Source organism: Cynoglossus semilaevis, chromosome 17, assembly GCF_000523025.1.
Source record: "Cynoglossus semilaevis isolate Cse_v1.0 chromosome 17, Cse_v1.0, whole genome shotgun sequence".
NCBI classification, from domain to species: domain Eukaryota; kingdom Metazoa; phylum Chordata; class Actinopteri; order Pleuronectiformes; family Cynoglossidae; genus Cynoglossus; species Cynoglossus semilaevis.
This window is the reverse complement of record NC_024323.1, coordinates 1,859,734-1,876,846: the sequence shown is the minus strand read 5'-3', so window position 1 is coordinate 1,876,846 and position 17,113 is coordinate 1,859,734. Positions and strand designations below refer to the sequence as shown.

The 17,113-nt window shown below is 41.2% G+C and overlaps 1 protein-coding gene across 1 annotated transcript; it reads right to left on the bottom strand.

Moving 5' to 3' along the window:
- Positions 1-202: 202 nt before the first annotated feature.
- mafk (v-maf avian musculoaponeurotic fibrosarcoma oncogene homolog K) lies at positions 203-14,122 on the bottom strand. The gene is made up of 3 exons (XM_008329271.2): positions 13,771-14,122; positions 4,615-4,693; positions 203-4,523 (listed from the first exon to the last, which is right to left on the bottom strand). The coding sequence occupies exons 2-3, from the start codon at positions 4,657-4,659 to the stop codon at positions 4,098-4,100; spliced, it is 471 nt and encodes a 156-aa protein (XP_008327493.1). The 5' UTR covers positions 4,660-4,693; positions 13,771-14,122; the 3' UTR covers positions 203-4,097.
- Between the last annotated feature and the right edge of the window lie 2,991 nt (positions 14,123-17,113).

Here is a 17,113-nt window from a genome sequence, read left to right as displayed (position 1 = left end):
AGTTTATTTACTTTGCTAGTTACTTCCTGGTATTCTGTGTAATTTATTTATTTTTAACCGTTTTTCGAATAAGTCATTTATGTTTTACTATTGTACATCTAACTTGATCTCTAACCAGTCATTTAACGTGGCAGAAGGAACTAGATAGCGTTAATTTGTGTTAAGAACGCCCTCTGGTGGAGAACGATGGTAACTAAATCAGTTTTTTCCTTCATTTTTTTTTTGTTACCTTTCTAATATTTCTGCACTAAGCAGTAAATGTTATGGCAAGATTGGCTTAAATTACAATAATTAGTAGTATCACTATGGTGTACAAATATGAAAGAAAATTCCAAAATCACGTGGGGATGTACAACTTGGCACAAAATGACACACTAAAGTAATAAAGAGTACATGTGCTATGGGGAAAACTGTAGTAAACCTGGTACAATACGTCAACATTTAAGATCCGGTAACGCTGCTGCCATGAAGTATTCTCTAGATTTGATCATTGAAGAACCACTGTTTAAGGTATTAGCAGATCACAGAAAAAGTACTCGTTTCGCCTGTAGGTAGGGTTGTCTTTGATTGCAGTATACTACTTGTACACACTACTTTAATCTCAATTCAAGTAGTGACGTCACTAAACGTAGCGTCCACCTGTGATCCTGACACGTCCAAAGCTGATCAAGGAATAAGCTAGAGCCTCAAAGGCATTGTTGTAAAGCTTAAGCTAAGAAGGTTTTTGTTCTGTTGTGACCGTCGCTAACTAGCTTAGGGCAGTCTCGTCATGTACAAATCATATTTTGGTGTACGTCTCTGGCATTTATGTAAACATGTTCCACTGAGTCACGTGACTTGCCTACAGCAGCTTCGGACTTTCTGTCAGCTAAGGTCCGTGAGCAGTCACAAAAGCATTACCGACGGCAAAGGTCGTCTCGAAGTTGGCACACAAGCTGCGCATGAGAGTCCACGGTGAATATTATACCAACGTTTGTATTTTATACGCATTATTTGTCTATTTTAAGTTACTATTTTAAAAAAAAAAGAAACAGAACAATGTGCTATTTTCTTACAAGGTGAAATAGCAGTCAAACTCAAACATCCGCTGGTGTGAGATCGTATCTGTGTGGATTCAACTTCATGGGCTATAAATACACACAAGAAGGTATAAGTTATACAAATGGGTTTCTCTTTATGGCTGTATGTAGGAGTACTGTGACCATCGGTACGGACAAAAACATGGATGTAGGCCGCATTTTTTTTTTTTTTTTTTTGAGCCATGGATTCAAATTGAGTCTTTTTTAGACAAACACAGACATTGTATGTATGAACATACATACAAATATATATGTATGTATATATATGCATATATGTGTGTTATGACATAGTATATAGATACTGTATGTTTATAAATGTATGCATGTGTATATATATTTATATACTTTATCAAATATATATACACATACATGTATACAAATACACATGCATACATATATGTTTGTGTGTGTAATAACAATGGTATTAGAGTCTTCATATGAATTTACATCAGGCCTGTCAAGTATTTTTCTAGCTCAATCTGCATATTGTCCTTACATCCAATCAGATGTCTTGTGTCCTGTGGATGGATCAGTATTCCTAATTGTAACATTATGACTTTTTGGAAACAAAAAAAAAAAAGAAAGAAAAATTCAAAATGATTCGACGTCTAAAGATTACATAGTCACACCACTCCCAAGATAGCAAAAGACATAAATATAGAAAAATATGTAATATATATATATATGTATTTAAATATTTATAAATTCTATATACTGTATATGCATAGAAAACTAGGTATCGGAAAGAGGACATTAGTTGTATATCTACATAGAAACCAGGTGAAAATATACAAAATGTTAGAGTTAGAACACAGCAATGCCCCCGCCATAAAAATCACAGCAGGTTGTACAGCAGCAAGTTCCCCAAACTGTTCTGTTGCAGCTATGGAACGGGAGGTGAGGGGTCGGGGGGCGGAACAGTCATGTCCTCTTAGCCAAGAGAAAATCCTGACATTTAACAATCTCCAAAAAACTTCACTCCCAAAATAAGGAATGGATCCTCGGTAAGAACGACTTAGAATTTCAAGTGAATATTATATTCAAATATCTCCGAGGAGATAGACGAAGACAACAGAAGGAAGTGTGTGTAGTGACGGCGCCACCGTCTTTGTTGGGCTTTTGCGTGTAGAGATAGGTCGTCAGGAGTTCTCTTGCAAAGAGTGTGTCAAAAGCAAAGGTGAAAACGGCTACTGTTTCAAAGTGACCGACACCGGCAGAGGCACGTCTGGTGAGAGAGCAGTAGGAATGATTGTCTTTCTCTGTGTGGACGGAGTTAAAACAAAAAAAACAGGAGGCGGTGGGAGCTTTTGTCGTCTCGCATGGTCTGTAATATACAGGAAATTCAGCCGATTCGCAATTCACTCGTAAGGACCGCCCTCGTCACACTGTATCCAATATGGATTATCTATCAAAGAGTGGCATGTCAAGGAAACACGTCAGCCAGTAAGTGCTGCAGCAGAACCATCCTCAGTTACACCCGGGGTGTGACTTTGCAGTGAGAGAGTGAGTGGTCACACCACCTGTGATCATTGTGCACGTACAGCAAGTCCTGGTTACTTCACAAAGAGCTTCTGTCTGTTGCCATTTTGGTTTTTCTTTTATACTGCATTTTTGACAGTTTTCCCATTAAGTGCTATGTGTAAAAAGACCGTATCATGAATCGTACAATAGTTTCCTAAAAAAATTCAATTCAAAGTCAAAAATTGTACTGTTACTGTGCTTTTTGAATCAGTTCCACTTTCAGTGACGATGGTAAGAAGAGTGTCTACTATTCTATGTCCCGGAACTAATTATTATTATTACACTGTTCGGGAGAGTCTGTATCAAACAAGTAGCTCTTTGTATGACTAACTCTCAGTTTCAAAACGGTTGGTGACCCCTGGACTAGAGCTAGTCTGAGGGGAACTTGCTAGTACGTACGTAAAAGGCACGGCAAGGGCCTGTTATTAAGGAGTGTGGGGATATTTTTTACTCTGCATCAAAGTCATTTAAAAATGATACTTCCATCCCCCGCGGAGAAATAACTGCACATCATGACTGAGCACTGAGTAATCAAGATAGAAGAGATCAAAAAAGTGTCTGTGAAGGTTCTCCGTCATCCAGGTTTCATCTTGAGGGTTTGTTTGAGGAGGCTACTGAACTGGGCTAAGGTTTCAATGATAGTTTCTGCTTCTAAGAGCTGAATACTCCGGTTTGACTAACATCCTGTAACAGGGTCAGGGTGTGGGTGACCTGTACTGTATTGTCTATCATAACAACTCATTCTTCAAGTATTCAGCCCTCCCCTAGAGGCCGAACAACCTCTGGGATGATAGGCCTCTTATCCAGTTCACTTACTACTTCTGAACGTCTTAGATGTCAGGTCTACGGTTTCACTGCTGCGGACCAGTAGGTTAACACCGGTCTGTTTGACAACAGGGGACTTTTTTTCGTAGGGTCTCTAGGGTTCAAGTCTATGTTCAGCTTGGTTTGAAGTCCAACGCAATATCTATGAAAAACAAAAATCGGACGAAGGCTGTATGAACTATCAGAATCCAATACACAAACGCTTGTCTTGACTTGGCCCAGCGCCACCTGCTGTATCTGTCGGCCTTTATCTCCTCTATAAAGACTCTTCTCTTCCCACTGTAATTTAACTTTGCTGTCACATTGTTTCCCATCTGAACTCTCTAGTGATTAGTAGGCTAGTACTGCCACATTAAGGCATTGCAAACTCCTATTTTGTTTCACACCTAAGTAAAAGCGAATGTCTGCTCTCAGTCGGGCCAGTGGGTCACAAAGGCTCGCCGGTGCTGAGAGTGCGGGGCGTGGATTTGCACAGTGCACAGACAGTGTAGGTTGTGTGAATCAGACAGAAAGAAGCCAGATGCAGTTATGAAATCCAAGTTACATCACATAGAGCTCGCCTCCCCCATCCCATCCCTCAGTCTGACTACTGAGCGTCTTCTCAGTATAGGATGAACAGGGTCTGGCAGGGTCAGGACCAGGCAGGAGCATCGGAGCCCAGTCCTGTCAACACTAGGACGGGGCTGAAAACGGGGTGGGGCTGGAATTGGACTTGACGATGGTGATCACACTGGTGGTCGCCACTTTGCCCGGCGGGAGGGGTCCACGGGTGACAGTCCGGGCGAAACACTGAAGAGCCTCGTACTTGGCCCGTAAGGCATCCAACTCCAGTCTCATGCTGGCGTTCTCCCGTGCCAGCTTGTCCACCTCGTGCTGCAGCTCAATCTTTTGTCTTTCCAGCTCCTCCTTCTGGGTCACACGTTTGATGCGGCAGCTGGCGGCGTAGCCTCGGTTCTTCAGGGTCCGTCGCCTCTGCTTCAACCGCACCACGTCCTCTTTGGTCAGCCCCCGCAGGTGCTGGTTGAGCTCCCGTACTGACATGGCCACCAGCTCGTCATCGCTGAGGGCAGGGGCATTTTCCACCACCTCCTTCTTGACCTGCGGTCAGAGGAGGCACACGTCAAACATGTTGACAATTGATGAACACGTGAAAAGTTGCATTGATCACTCTCAGATCCCACACACATACCTTTAAAGCTTTGCTGGTTTTAAAATGAGTAGTCATTCCCTGCATGCGGACAACAGGACAGAAGCTCTCAGAAGACACGCTGAAAAGCAAGGAGAAGAAACTGTGAGACTAAAACTCGAGTACTGCACTAAGGGAGAGAAAAGTGGGGACAGACTGGGTTTTCAGTATGGAACAAGTTCTGTATTCAAGCAGAGCGATATATTGCTCAGACTATTTGGCTAAGACCCCCAACTTCACTATGTTACTTCTTAAATAATTTTGAATAATCATATAATTATTATTTTTGTTGATTCAGTTGTTGTAGGAACAGCGTGACATCTGTTTAATCTGGCACTCGGAACTGAAATCCACTGTTATGTCATACGTCAACATTTGTGTTTGCATGCTGGGGACGCTTTCGCCAGCAGAGGGCAGCAAGGTACCGTACCAGCGCAGAGGAGCGCGCCTCTGTTTACTACACGGTCAATCGGAGGCCTGTGTAGTTTATTGAATTGAACAACTTAAGAAACCTTCTGTGCTTCTCTCACGCCACTTTGCAACTATCGTTTGACCGCTGCTCTTCTTCTCTGGGGGCAGGCAAACTATCGTTCGACCGCTGCTCTTCTTCTCTGGGGGCAGTTAAGCTAATGTTTTTCAGAGGAGCCAGACTGTAGCCAAAAACAGGGGCAAGAATGCTGAGCTGTGAACCTGTGTGAGGCACACACATCCCCCCAAGGCTCCATTTCAGGAGCAGCGGACCAGCATGACTGCAAGTGCACTGTTCCACTGCCATGGAAACACCCTGGGCAATGGGCGTGGAAGTGGGAGTCACATGGTCCAGCAAAAGAATAAACAAGTCTCATTCATAACCACAACGCCGGTCTATACATAGCAAGAAAATGGGGGCCTTGGAGTTGTGTTTATACCTCCAGGACACCTTTCACAACCCGTATCTCTTGATGTTTGAGGGGATGGGGTGGGGGGGGGGGGGGGGGGGTGTACGGGGTCAAAGTCCTGTCCACTGCTTCATCACTGGAGACTTTAAAACAAACCATCACATCAGCATAACATCTACACTCGTGCTGAACGTTACGGGGCCCGTCTGATATGCATGTGGAAAATTCCTGGCGGTGGAGAGTCACTGGGAAATACTTTCCTTTATAGTCACCGATGTATTTTCTGCTACGAGACAATGTCGTCCGTCAGTTCCTAGTCTGTGTCTCTCGCTGCTGCTTGGATCCTCTTACAACTGGGCTTTCCTGAGCCGCTCCATGCCCTTATTTAACTCTTGCAGATATATTTAGCTCCGCACTGCTGATACAAGTTTCTGCCAACTAAACAGTTTGAGCAAGCATGTGATAAGTGATATGTCAGTAAGAGGGGCAAATGCTCCCTGCAGCCCTGTTAGCTGTGGCCTTCTTGGAGGAATACTGTGAAGTCAGGGTGTGGCTGCTACTTTTTGGGATATTTACCATATTTTATAAACTGACGGATAAATCTTGGGGCACCAGTGCTTCATCTCGGAGATTACAGGGAGAGTCTTTAGGAATAGTTCCGTCCTTTAAGAAGTCACAAAGTCGATCTCTGATCTGTTTTCTGCTCAGACAGATTCTATTTCAGTGCAGTCACTGATCCAGCTGTTTCTGTTCAATTCTATCCATTCATTCCATTACACAATCCTTGTATGGGTTGCAGGAGGAGCTGAAGCCAGTCAAGGCAATCAATGGTGGAAGACGAATATACCCTGGACAGTTCCCAGTCCATCACAGGGCCATATATAGAGACAATCAACCAATCACGCTCAGATGTTTCAATGTGGTCAATTTAGACTGAAGAATTAGGAATATATATTGTTCCTAGGCAAACTGGAGTAGTTATGCTACGTGCTACGTGTAGATACTTGGAATGCAGTTTTGGGTCTTTATTATTAAAAACATAAATTAAAATGAAGAAGTCTGTAATCCGAAGTACAAGGGAGGCTCTGGAATGGTTTAGTGCTGCATTCCAGCCAGGGGAGTAAATTATTTCACTTTTATCGACTTAAAGACGTGCTTGTTTGTATCTGTATCTATCTGCTAAATGGAGTAAATTATTTCACTTTTATGCTTGTTTGTTTGTATCTGTATCTATCTGCTAAAAGTCTTTTTTTTGTTGTTGTTAATTCTTCCGTCTCCAGACTGTTCTGTGGTTTCTCTGCAAACAGATGAACCTCAAAGTCTCTTAACTTAGTAAAATAAACAGATGTGAGGCGAATAAGCCAACACAACAACTAAACCCAGAGCCAAATAAACTGCTGTTTGGAGATTCAGGGAACATCTGTTGCTCTTTCTGGTGTGTTCGACTCGACACATGCAGCAAGGAAATAATTGAAATTTAAAATGAGGGTCGAGAAGTAGAAATAGAAAGCTCTCTTGAAGCCAAGTTGGCCTAAACTTTGTATCTTGAGTGGAGTTGCGTCAGAGGGGGGTCCCTGGGTCTATTTCTTCTCAAAGATCATGGAAAAGCAGAGCGGGGGCCTCCAGCTCGGGCTGAGAGGCCAGGTTGTTTTCCTGAAATTCTTGAGGCATGTGCTTATGTTTTTGCAACTCACATATGGACATGGTTTTCCTGAACATGACGCCAAGCATTCCTCAAGAGGAAATCCACACTTGAAGGATTCTGCCACATAGACAAGACTGAAATGTGTCTGACAACAAGTCACGGATCACATCCCGGAGCTCGCGTTCGTTTTTCTGTGAAAAAACACGTCAAAGAAAAAGGGCTACAGATGTGGGACACGGAAAAGAAAAGTGCATTCCTGAGTGAGCGCACATGTGCACAGAAGGCAAAGAGCTGAGCTGGAGAAGAAACATGCAGCCTGAATGTGTGTCCTGTGATGCACTCAGCCATGGGGGTGGAGCTCAGACGGTCCCCCTTGTAAAACAACGGCTGCAAAATTCACAAAATGTCTGGAATTCACCGGAGTCTCACATCGTACGCCTGCCCAAACAAATCAAAGCTGCAGCCTGTGAGCACATGTGAGATTGTCAGGAGTCGACCACCTCAGCTTTTCAAAGAACAGGGGTCTGCCAAACGTTGGTCAGGGGGGAGACAGACGTGGTCATGTACAACAACAACACCACCTGACCATCAACTGATTCTATGGGATGTGATGTTTAGGACTATAAATGTCATGCTTTTATAGATAGATAGATAGATAGATAGCATTGTTACCGTTGTTAGCAGATAGATAGATAGATCAGCGTGAAACCTGGGTTTCGCATTTAGTTGAACATACCGCTGATACACTGACAGGAATTAAAGAAACACAATAAGATCTTTAACACCTTTAGGTGCTACTTAGTGAGAGATTATTTTATCGTTCCGTCTGTCACTGTGACATAGACAAACAAAGGCTTTTTTTTTTTTACAGTTGTACTACAGCACAATGTTTAAGAATCGTTCATTTACCTGCACCATTTAAAGATAGTTGTTTATTGTTGGCCCAAAGTGTCTGACTTGTTGTATAACCTTGATAATATTTGGTTTAATAAAAACTAGATCATAAACTGAGCTAAGGAGGACAGAAAAAAATAGTTGTGGCCTTGAAGAGAAAACTTCTCTTTTTAGTGGGTGAATCCAGACACCACGGTAGAAGATATATATATATGCATGGCTGACATCAAAACGCGGTGACATTCCTGAGTGAAAAGGTGCATTTTGTTTACGTGGAGTTGGCGCACACAGGATGTCAAAAACTTCTGAAGCAGTTGTTTTTAGAACACGTTGGTTCGGCAGATGGTGAAACCAGCCTCGCTTTGTTTTCAACTCTTTCGGTTCGAAGGGATCCCATCAAAGTCCCTCAGAGAAATATTTCGAACCCAAAGAACAAAGTAGCAGGTCTGCCATTAAACGCATTCTGCTCCCTACATCAAAAAGGACGCAGGCAGGCGGAACAATGACGCATCGCCATGAAATGCGCACAAACTGCGGTTTGTAGATATTTGAAAAATGACTTTCATGTTTCCCTCTGGGCAATCTTTAATTGTTTTTCATCATAGCTGCAAGATGGAATCAATTAATATCAACTTCTGAATAATAACCACTAACTATCTGTTTATACAAAGCAAGCTGATTTGGGGTCAGCATTTATGTGTACTCTTCAGGATCTTTCTAAAAATAACATAACAATGACAAGCTCGCCAACTAGTTCACACGGGAACTATACACGAGTCCTCAAAGGGGTGGATCTGTTGTTAACACAATTATTTCTCAATAAAGCTTAAATTATTAACATAATTATAATACACAGAAGACATTGTTGTTTACATTCGCTGGTTGTATGCCATACATTGGATTGTGTTACAATAGATTTTGTGTGTATGATGTCACCGCTGTGCTAGCATGTTAGGTGAGAAACACAGGTACGTATGTGAAGAATGCGAGTGCCGTCCTATCGTGCAAATCGAGTTACACCACATCGTAACAGAGTTCCAACATAAGTTGACAGGTTGGTTGTTGCGCGTCATCAACACGCAGATTTGACGTTATTTTGCGATCAGACATAAAAGTGTCACCTGAACCACTTTGCTCCCTGCAGTCAGGAGCAGTAATTAGACTTCGGTTGCCACCGTTGTCAGTCCTGTTTTGTTGCAGTTTGTTCAAGATACAACAGCACCGCGTTTAACAACGTTCAAGTTCAAGGCTGTGCTTCAGGTAACTGCGGGGCCCAGTCTTCTCCCTAAAACAAACAGGACATCAAAGACGTGTGTGCTCATGCTTCAGTGATAAATGCAGAGCAGGCTTGTGTCTGCCCTCTTTGTTTTTCTTCCCTTTGTGTTTGTGGCTGAGCAGAACGCAGACTGAGAGTCAAATGCATTCCTGTGAGGAAGAGAAAAAAAAACTTGTCCTCTTTGCATTTTTTTTTTTTTTTTTTTTGCCTTTTTCTCAGGGAGGTGGAGAGACTTTGCTTTTTAGACTGCAGTGCTCTCGCAGCAGTCTGCTCTTTCTCCAGCGAAGCACATTTGGTGGGATACTATGTGAAGGAAATGGAGAGCATAGTTGAGCAGTGAGTCACGCTGTTTACTGGTAAAAGCGAGGACCAGCGGCAGGGAATCACACACCCTCCCGATCTGACGTTTCCTGGAAACTCCCGTTGTTTCATTTGGGAGGAAGGAAAAGTACAGAGAACCTTGGAAATGGTTGGAATGACCACCGGAACGTTGGTGCAAAAGGGAGGAGAAGTCACAGAATATTTGAGCAAAATGTATTTCACGCAGTCTCCAACGCTAGGATTTAAATCAAGGTCAAGTGCAAGGTTGTATTTTACCAGGTTTTTACTACCTGGTAAATACCAGTTATGTCCAAAACATAATGGTTCTCATTAACTCTCGCCGGGACAAATATACTGCTATTATTGATTCTGTATAAACTACATTTATGTAAAGATCATTCATTACAGCCAGCCACTGAGCTGGTCCATAATAAGTGACAGCACAAACTGTGACTGTTGTACAGTGCTTGTGTTGCTGCCGGGGTGACGTTTGAGTCATCATGGAATCAGGGAGTTACCGAGGAAAAGGATGAGCAATTGAATCAGCAAATAAGCCTCAGTCATTTCTCAACAAAATAAGCAACTGACAAAGCAGAAAAATAAATAATGGCAGTAACCGGGGTACTTCTAAATATTACTTTTCCGCCTGACCAGACCATCACAAATATAGAGACAAATAACAGTTCACCTCGGTACTCACGCCTACCACCAGTCTCTAATCAACCTTATGTTTAATCCACATATTTTGGACTGGAGGAAGAACCCAGGAAAAACTCTATACAGATGAAACCAATGTTCCACCATGTGGCCAAGTACTTTATTTTCAGCCCTTAAATTCAACTGTAACCTTGTATAAAAAATTACCGATAATGAACAATCAGCCCATAATCTGCCCTCTACTTGTATTTTTTTTGCTTTGTAACTGTTAAAATCATACCACAAAACCAGGGGTTTCAATCTGGCCCACTTAATGAATTTTGAATGTAAAAAACACAAACACATGTTCGTGATGTTCTGTAAAATATTTTTAACACATGTTCGTGATGTTCTGTAAAATTTAAGTATGATTATTTTCCAATATACTACTTCTTTGCATGCAAACAAATGGGGGAAAACATGGACTTATTGTTATTTATAGGTAATTGTGTTATAATTGTGGTCTGGCCACTAGAAATCTAATCAAGCCAATTAGTTTGACAGCCTTGGTTTAGAAAATGTTGAAGCAAGTTCAAAGTTGGAAGAGCTGCAATTAAAAGCTTACGCTAACAACAAGCGAATGTTGGCAGCAGTTGGTCGGATCTGCTCTCCAACCAACACTCCACACTCTGCTCCTGCTGTTTGTCTTATTCCAACTTCCGACTGATTAATCACAGCGCTTTAAAACTAAATGTATTACATGAACTTGCAAAACAGTTTCCCCGACTTTAAATTTGACAACTCATAACCCTTGACCCCATCAGGGAAGAGAGAAGGAGCTTTATGTGCTGTGCACACGGTACCTTTAAAAAGCCTCCGGGCCACCACTTGAGCCCCAGACTCTGCCTCCCTGCCGACAAATGGCCCTACTGTCAGACAGTCACTTTTCATGGACCGACCACAGACCTGTTGACACATTCTCCTTCGGAATGCCTTGTGCAATACCGGGCTGCGTTGAATCCACACTGACTCTTCATATTTTTCCAGTAAAAAGAGCAAAACATCAACCATGTTCCCTGTGAGTCATCACACCACTGACCACAGCTATTCCACTTTCACAAAACTTCACCAGCGAAAAAAAAACAAAAAACGCTCTGCATTCTGCAGCCTTTCATTAATCACTGCTGGCTGGCTAACCAGTGGAAATGAGAAATCCTAGCTGCTGAAGCGCACATCGTCCAACTACATCCTGTGGCTGCAGGTGAAATTTCATCCGGTGTGTCCTGTCATTGTCACACACACACACACACACACACAGGTGTGCCCGCAGAATAGTGACTCAGCCAGTCTAATTTCCCCACTTCTGAAGGAGGAATCATCGCTGCGGAGATGTGACCACATGTTAACCTTATGACAAGTGGACTGCGCTGACGTTCCCGCCAATACTGTCTGTCTGTCTCCCTGGAAGCAGCGAAAGTTGCACACCAGATACAAGAATGAATCAGGCTGAATAGAAGCCTCGCACACGCAAATCTGTGGCTATCAAAGTGGAACGAGTTACTCACACGCACAAGATTTTCCAACTGTTCATCACAAGCACTATTTATCCGACGGCTGAGACAACAAACTAAAATATAGTCAAATATGTTCTAAAGGTACATTTCATTTTTGTGTAAATATTTATAATTTCAACTTATTTTCAGTTTTTAACACATAGAAAAACATACTGTAACTAAAAAGAAAAAGGATAAATGCCGGAAGGATAGCCATAGTTAGGAAGTAGAAGATAACCCTAATCATTTCCCAAACTTACTGAAAAGTCCAACATATAGTACCGTCATGTTAGCCTAGTAATATTGTTAAAAATCTCAAAGGCTAACCAGGGCTAGCAATCGCCTTGAGCAAAGCAAAGGTTGTGCAATGTTGGCGAAGAACAACTCATGATAACTAAAACATGCAGATTGCTTCCTAACATATGAATAAAAACAGAAGTCTAAACAGTCTAGTCTAGAAAAAGACTCATGTCATCCAAAGCAGTTATAAACTGCATAAGCAGGTTAGCTAAGAAGGCTTACAACACACAAAACATTATTCTAAGAATTAGCATGAAAACCTGTTGGGGTTTTTTTTTTTTACATTTGTTTTTCATCAAAAATTGACCTAGTTTGGCCGTAGATAAGACAACGTCTTTGCAGACTGATTTATTGTGTGTGGAAACATGCACTCTTCCTGCTCCTGCTTGTTGCTGCTCTTGGAGGGCCACTCAGTGCTGGTGGTCTGACTCCAACTCTTGCCCTTTGTCCCACATGTCTAAAATGCAGACCACGTGTTGCCTTCCAATGTCAAAGCATGGCTGATGTTTCTTTTAGGTGGCTTTGAAGTGCCGAGAACCTGAACGAAATGCATTTGATTTTAAATCGATTTCAATCAAACGCAATCTATTTAAAGCCCACTTGAGGCACTAAGACATAGATTATAAATAAGCAACAACAAAAAAAAAATTATGGTGATTTTATGACTCATTATGTTTTTATGACTCATAGTCCATGAAATTAAAAAAAGGAACAAAAATGTTATATATATAAATAAAACAGGAACTACATTATAGAGGCTTGAAAATGGTCTAAAATGTAACATATTCAAAAAAGCTCATTCAGCAACAGGTTATAGATATAGTGGCCATTTAGTCAACAACTCATCAAATATTTTTTGAATCTTTTTATAGCATGTTAAAAGTGTAAAAAAAAATGTGAGTTAAAACGATAGTTATAAACAACAGCAAAAATCTTTAAAGTCTAACTTTAATCTTGAAATTCTAAAGAGAAAAAGTGAGAATTCTGACTATGACTGACTTCAAAGCCATTATGTTAGAAAAACAGAACAATCATAAAGTCAAGAGTTCTGGGGGGGAAAGGGTCAAAATTGTTAGATTTAATCTTTTTTCTCTCTCTCTCCAAAAATCTCAAATATTTATTTCAAAGAAAATGTTAACGATTTAGACCTTTACTGAAAGTAAAAGAAAGAAGAAAGAAAGAGTCATGACTGACTTCAAAGTAAGAGTCCTGCCCACATTCACCACAAACATGTGTTTATTAAGTTATTCCATTATTTATGTGGAACTTCTTTAGGCTTAACTTCTTTAATTCGGTCATGTAAGGTTTAGGAAAGTTACAGTAAATGTGTGTTTTTGTAAAAATGTGTGGAATTTAAAAGGAATTTCCTGCCAGTCTTAACTTAATGTGACTTAAACTAGCAATAAAAAATAAAGACAACCGGTTGCTTCAACTCTGAGATACTTTTACTCCACCACAGCACGTGTGCCAAACATGTCAACATAACACTCGGCTTAAACTGCTATTTCTGCTGGTGAAGATGAGTGGTGACGGTGTGAAAATATTTTTTTTTTTAATGTCTCAGTTCTGTAATATAAGAATGTACCGGCCAGGAGTTGAGGCTCCAGAAAGTCAAGAACATCCAAGTCAGCCTTTTGAAAACGGAAATAATCTCACCTCTGTGGACTGCCTTCCAGCTCCGGAGCGAGGGTAATGATGGAGACGGAGAAGTAAAAAAGTCACAGCGGCGGCGGCGGCGGCGCTTGTTGTTGTAGTAGACTTAGTTTTCCCCCTGGTCACCGTCGCACAGTCTGTCTTCTAGTCACAGCAGAGTTTTTGGGTCAGACGTGTCTCCGGCAGCGGCAGCAGCAGCGGCGGTGTCTCCTCCTCGCACTCGTCACTGAAAATACATTAAAAAAAAAAATCCTCTACAAAACAGGGGCAATGTACCAACATTCCACGCTCTGCTTCCGCAAGCGCTTACGTCACTGGCTCCTCGTGACCGCCCCCTCCATTCATGAAAACAACTTTGTGCTGACGTAAGTCTGTGGAGGAGGTGAGAGGCGGGAGGCGTGGGGGAGGCGTGGGGGGAAGGGGGGGGGCGGTGAGAGGCCATAAATAGAAGACAGATACCACAACTGGCTTTTTGCTTACTTTACAAAAGGCTTCTTAAAAAAGTTCTAAAGTTTTTACAGTTTGTGCTGTGCTGTTAACTTTTCCATTTGTTTTTATTTACCTCAGGACCAAATACACCTGGGTACTCAAGTACCTCAAGTACTTGTGTGTGTGTATACACTTGAGTATGTTTCAACTTCTCTTATGCATTTTATTCCAAACACACCAGCAGTGTTGAATCAATTTATGCAACACTAAAATCATTGCCACACCAGACGACAAGTCCAGACTTCAAAACCAGTAGTAAAAACAAAGTGTTTCACGCGAGATAAGATAACGATAACGTATAGTTGCACATGTTACAGCTTAGAATCATTGAAAATGATCCGCTATGGCTTTAAATCGGCCAGAAGGACCGCAAACGAGACGACCTAGGTGCTAGCAAAACAGAGGTAAGGCGACGATAACGGCGTGTAGTGTAAGTCAGTAGATAAAAATGTCAGACGTGGCCCAGAAATAGCTTCACCGTAAGTTACCCAAGACGGTTTCAAAGTAAAAGATAAAACAGAGCGCAAGATTGTACAATCACAGTGACCCAAAGTTAAGAGTTGTTAAAGGTTTGTAAAATAAGTACAAAACAACTAAACAAACAAATAAAACGAGTAAACAAATAAATAATTAATGACAATGACTTAAAGTTAATTAGGAAGAGGTTAAATAGTTAAACAAGTCACAAGTTGAAGTTACTGAAACGTTTAAATCAGTAGTTGTTGGTTTAGAATTAAGAGATTAAGAATTCGGAGAAATGTTATTGTTTGCAACTCGGATGTTGACGCAGAGAACACTTATCTCCGAGGCTAACAATATATAGCAAACAAGCGGTCAGAGTTACCAAGAAAAAGTGCAAACAAGGCGACCCTACGGTTAAATGATGAAATGAATGCCAAAGATGAGGCCATCAGATACACCGCCGACCGGAGTCATTGTGGTTGATGTGCTAGTTATTTATGAGACAGCCCTATCTGTGCATCATAAATGTCCCCCAGTTATATTTACACACTAAAAAGATAAGTCTAGTTTGTCTTCTCTCAGACTTGTATTCATCCTGATTTTTTTTTTCACCTTTTCAATAATGTAATGAGGGTTCAGTTCTGGACAGCAGACTCTTTTTGCCAACCATTTGAGTGGAGTCACTCACTGTTGGAAAATGCTCTAATGCAATTGGTCAATCAAGTCGACACACAGGATATTATTATATTATAGTCCCGCAAATCCCATCACTTTTGAACTCGCCCTCACCTAAATAATAATACTGAGCACATAACCATGATGGGAAATATACTTACCTGAAATTCTTGTAATTATCATCAACATTTTTTTCTTTTTTCTTTGCTATTTCACATTCATAGAGAGCGGACTAGGTGGAATTAAGTCAATACAGACTTGTTTGAACAATGAAATCACATGACCTAATGTGACTGATAGTGATAAAACAGTCAAAAAGTGACAGGGAATCAGTTTAAACATCCTGTTGACGGTTGTGAAGGAGCACTTATTTTATCATATGTACAGTATATGGATAATTGTGTTACCCAAATAGGTGACAAACAAGTAAAAATACACACAGCAGATTTCTAAAAGTGCAAAGAAAAGAAAACCCCACAATGAAAAGCTTTTAACAGTCAAGGCATAAACCAGCCGCTTTCATAGACGCCTTCCCTACAACTTTCCTCCTCACACTGCTTCTTTTATGGTCAGGTCTGTGCTACAAGGTATTCAAAAATGTGTATTAGTTGAGACAGAACCTCCTCCTCCTCCTTCTCCACCCTCTGCTAAGTTGGGAGCAGCAGCGGCATTCCATTCCTGAGGAAAGTATGTAGTGTAGTAGTCCAGCAGTCACAGGATTTTTCTTATTTTAACTGCACTGCTGCCGTCACAGGTTATCCTGGGTAATTAAGCTCTGGATGGAAATATGTTAAGTCAGAAGCCTTTTTAAGTCCTTCAGCCTTGTATGCCGGCTGGGGTCTCCCGGTTCGTTTATCCCTGTGGGCTGTAAAACAGCCTTGAGGTTGCTTCGCATTGTTAGAAGTCATCGACTAAAAAACAAATGTGGGATGGAACTATAAACACTGTGGGTGACAAAATTCAGACGAGACAATTGAAAAGACATAAAAAGAAAACGAAAAGTCTCCTTAGATATTTAGCTGACTAGACCAAGATTATGTGAAATAATGTGATTTATGTTTCCTAGCAATCCAGTGTATATGTATTTAATCTCTGACACGTTATATAAAGATAGTTACGGTTTTGGCGCGGGGGCGTTTGAGGTATAGTGTCAGTGTGATCCATACAGCATATGGCAGCCTCTTTAGAAGGAAGTCGGGCCATGATTTATGCATTGTTTTGAGGTCAACGGGGACAGACAAAACTGGTTGTGGGAGGCCTGACTGAAAAAAAAAAGTTCCTTCTCTTTGCTCTCCATAATTCACCGAAAGAAAAACTTTAAATCTACATGTCAGACTGGAGTAAACTGAAAAGCAACAGGGGAGTGTGCAAATATTAGCCAAAATTCCTAAAGAGGAAGTAGTTCCATTAATCCAGACGGTGGTAAAGGTCAGCCAAAAAACAGTTTAAATATAAGAAGAATTGCACAAAAGAAAACATATCTCAGAAATACAAAAATAATGAAAAATTAAAGCCCCCAAAAGACAGTTTCTGTTAGCAACAAAATTAATACCGGAAGGATAGCACAAATAAGGAAAAGTATTAGCCAATGACTATATAAGGTTACTATAAGGACAGGGGCCAAAAAGCTCACAAATGAAACAAATATGTAAAAACAAAAATACCTCAGAGTGAGGGAGTCAGAATTAGCCAAAAAAAAAAAAAGTAACTGCAGAAATAG

Coding starts and splice junctions, on each gene's coding strand:
- mafk (XM_008329271.2), bottom strand. CDS start 4,659: ATGCAGGGAATGACTACTCATTTTAAAACCAGCAAAGCTTTAAAG. Junction 4,524..4,614: donor AAACCAGCAAAGCTTTAAAG/GTATGTGTGTGG, acceptor CTCTGACCGCAG/GTCAAGAAGGAGGTGGTGGA.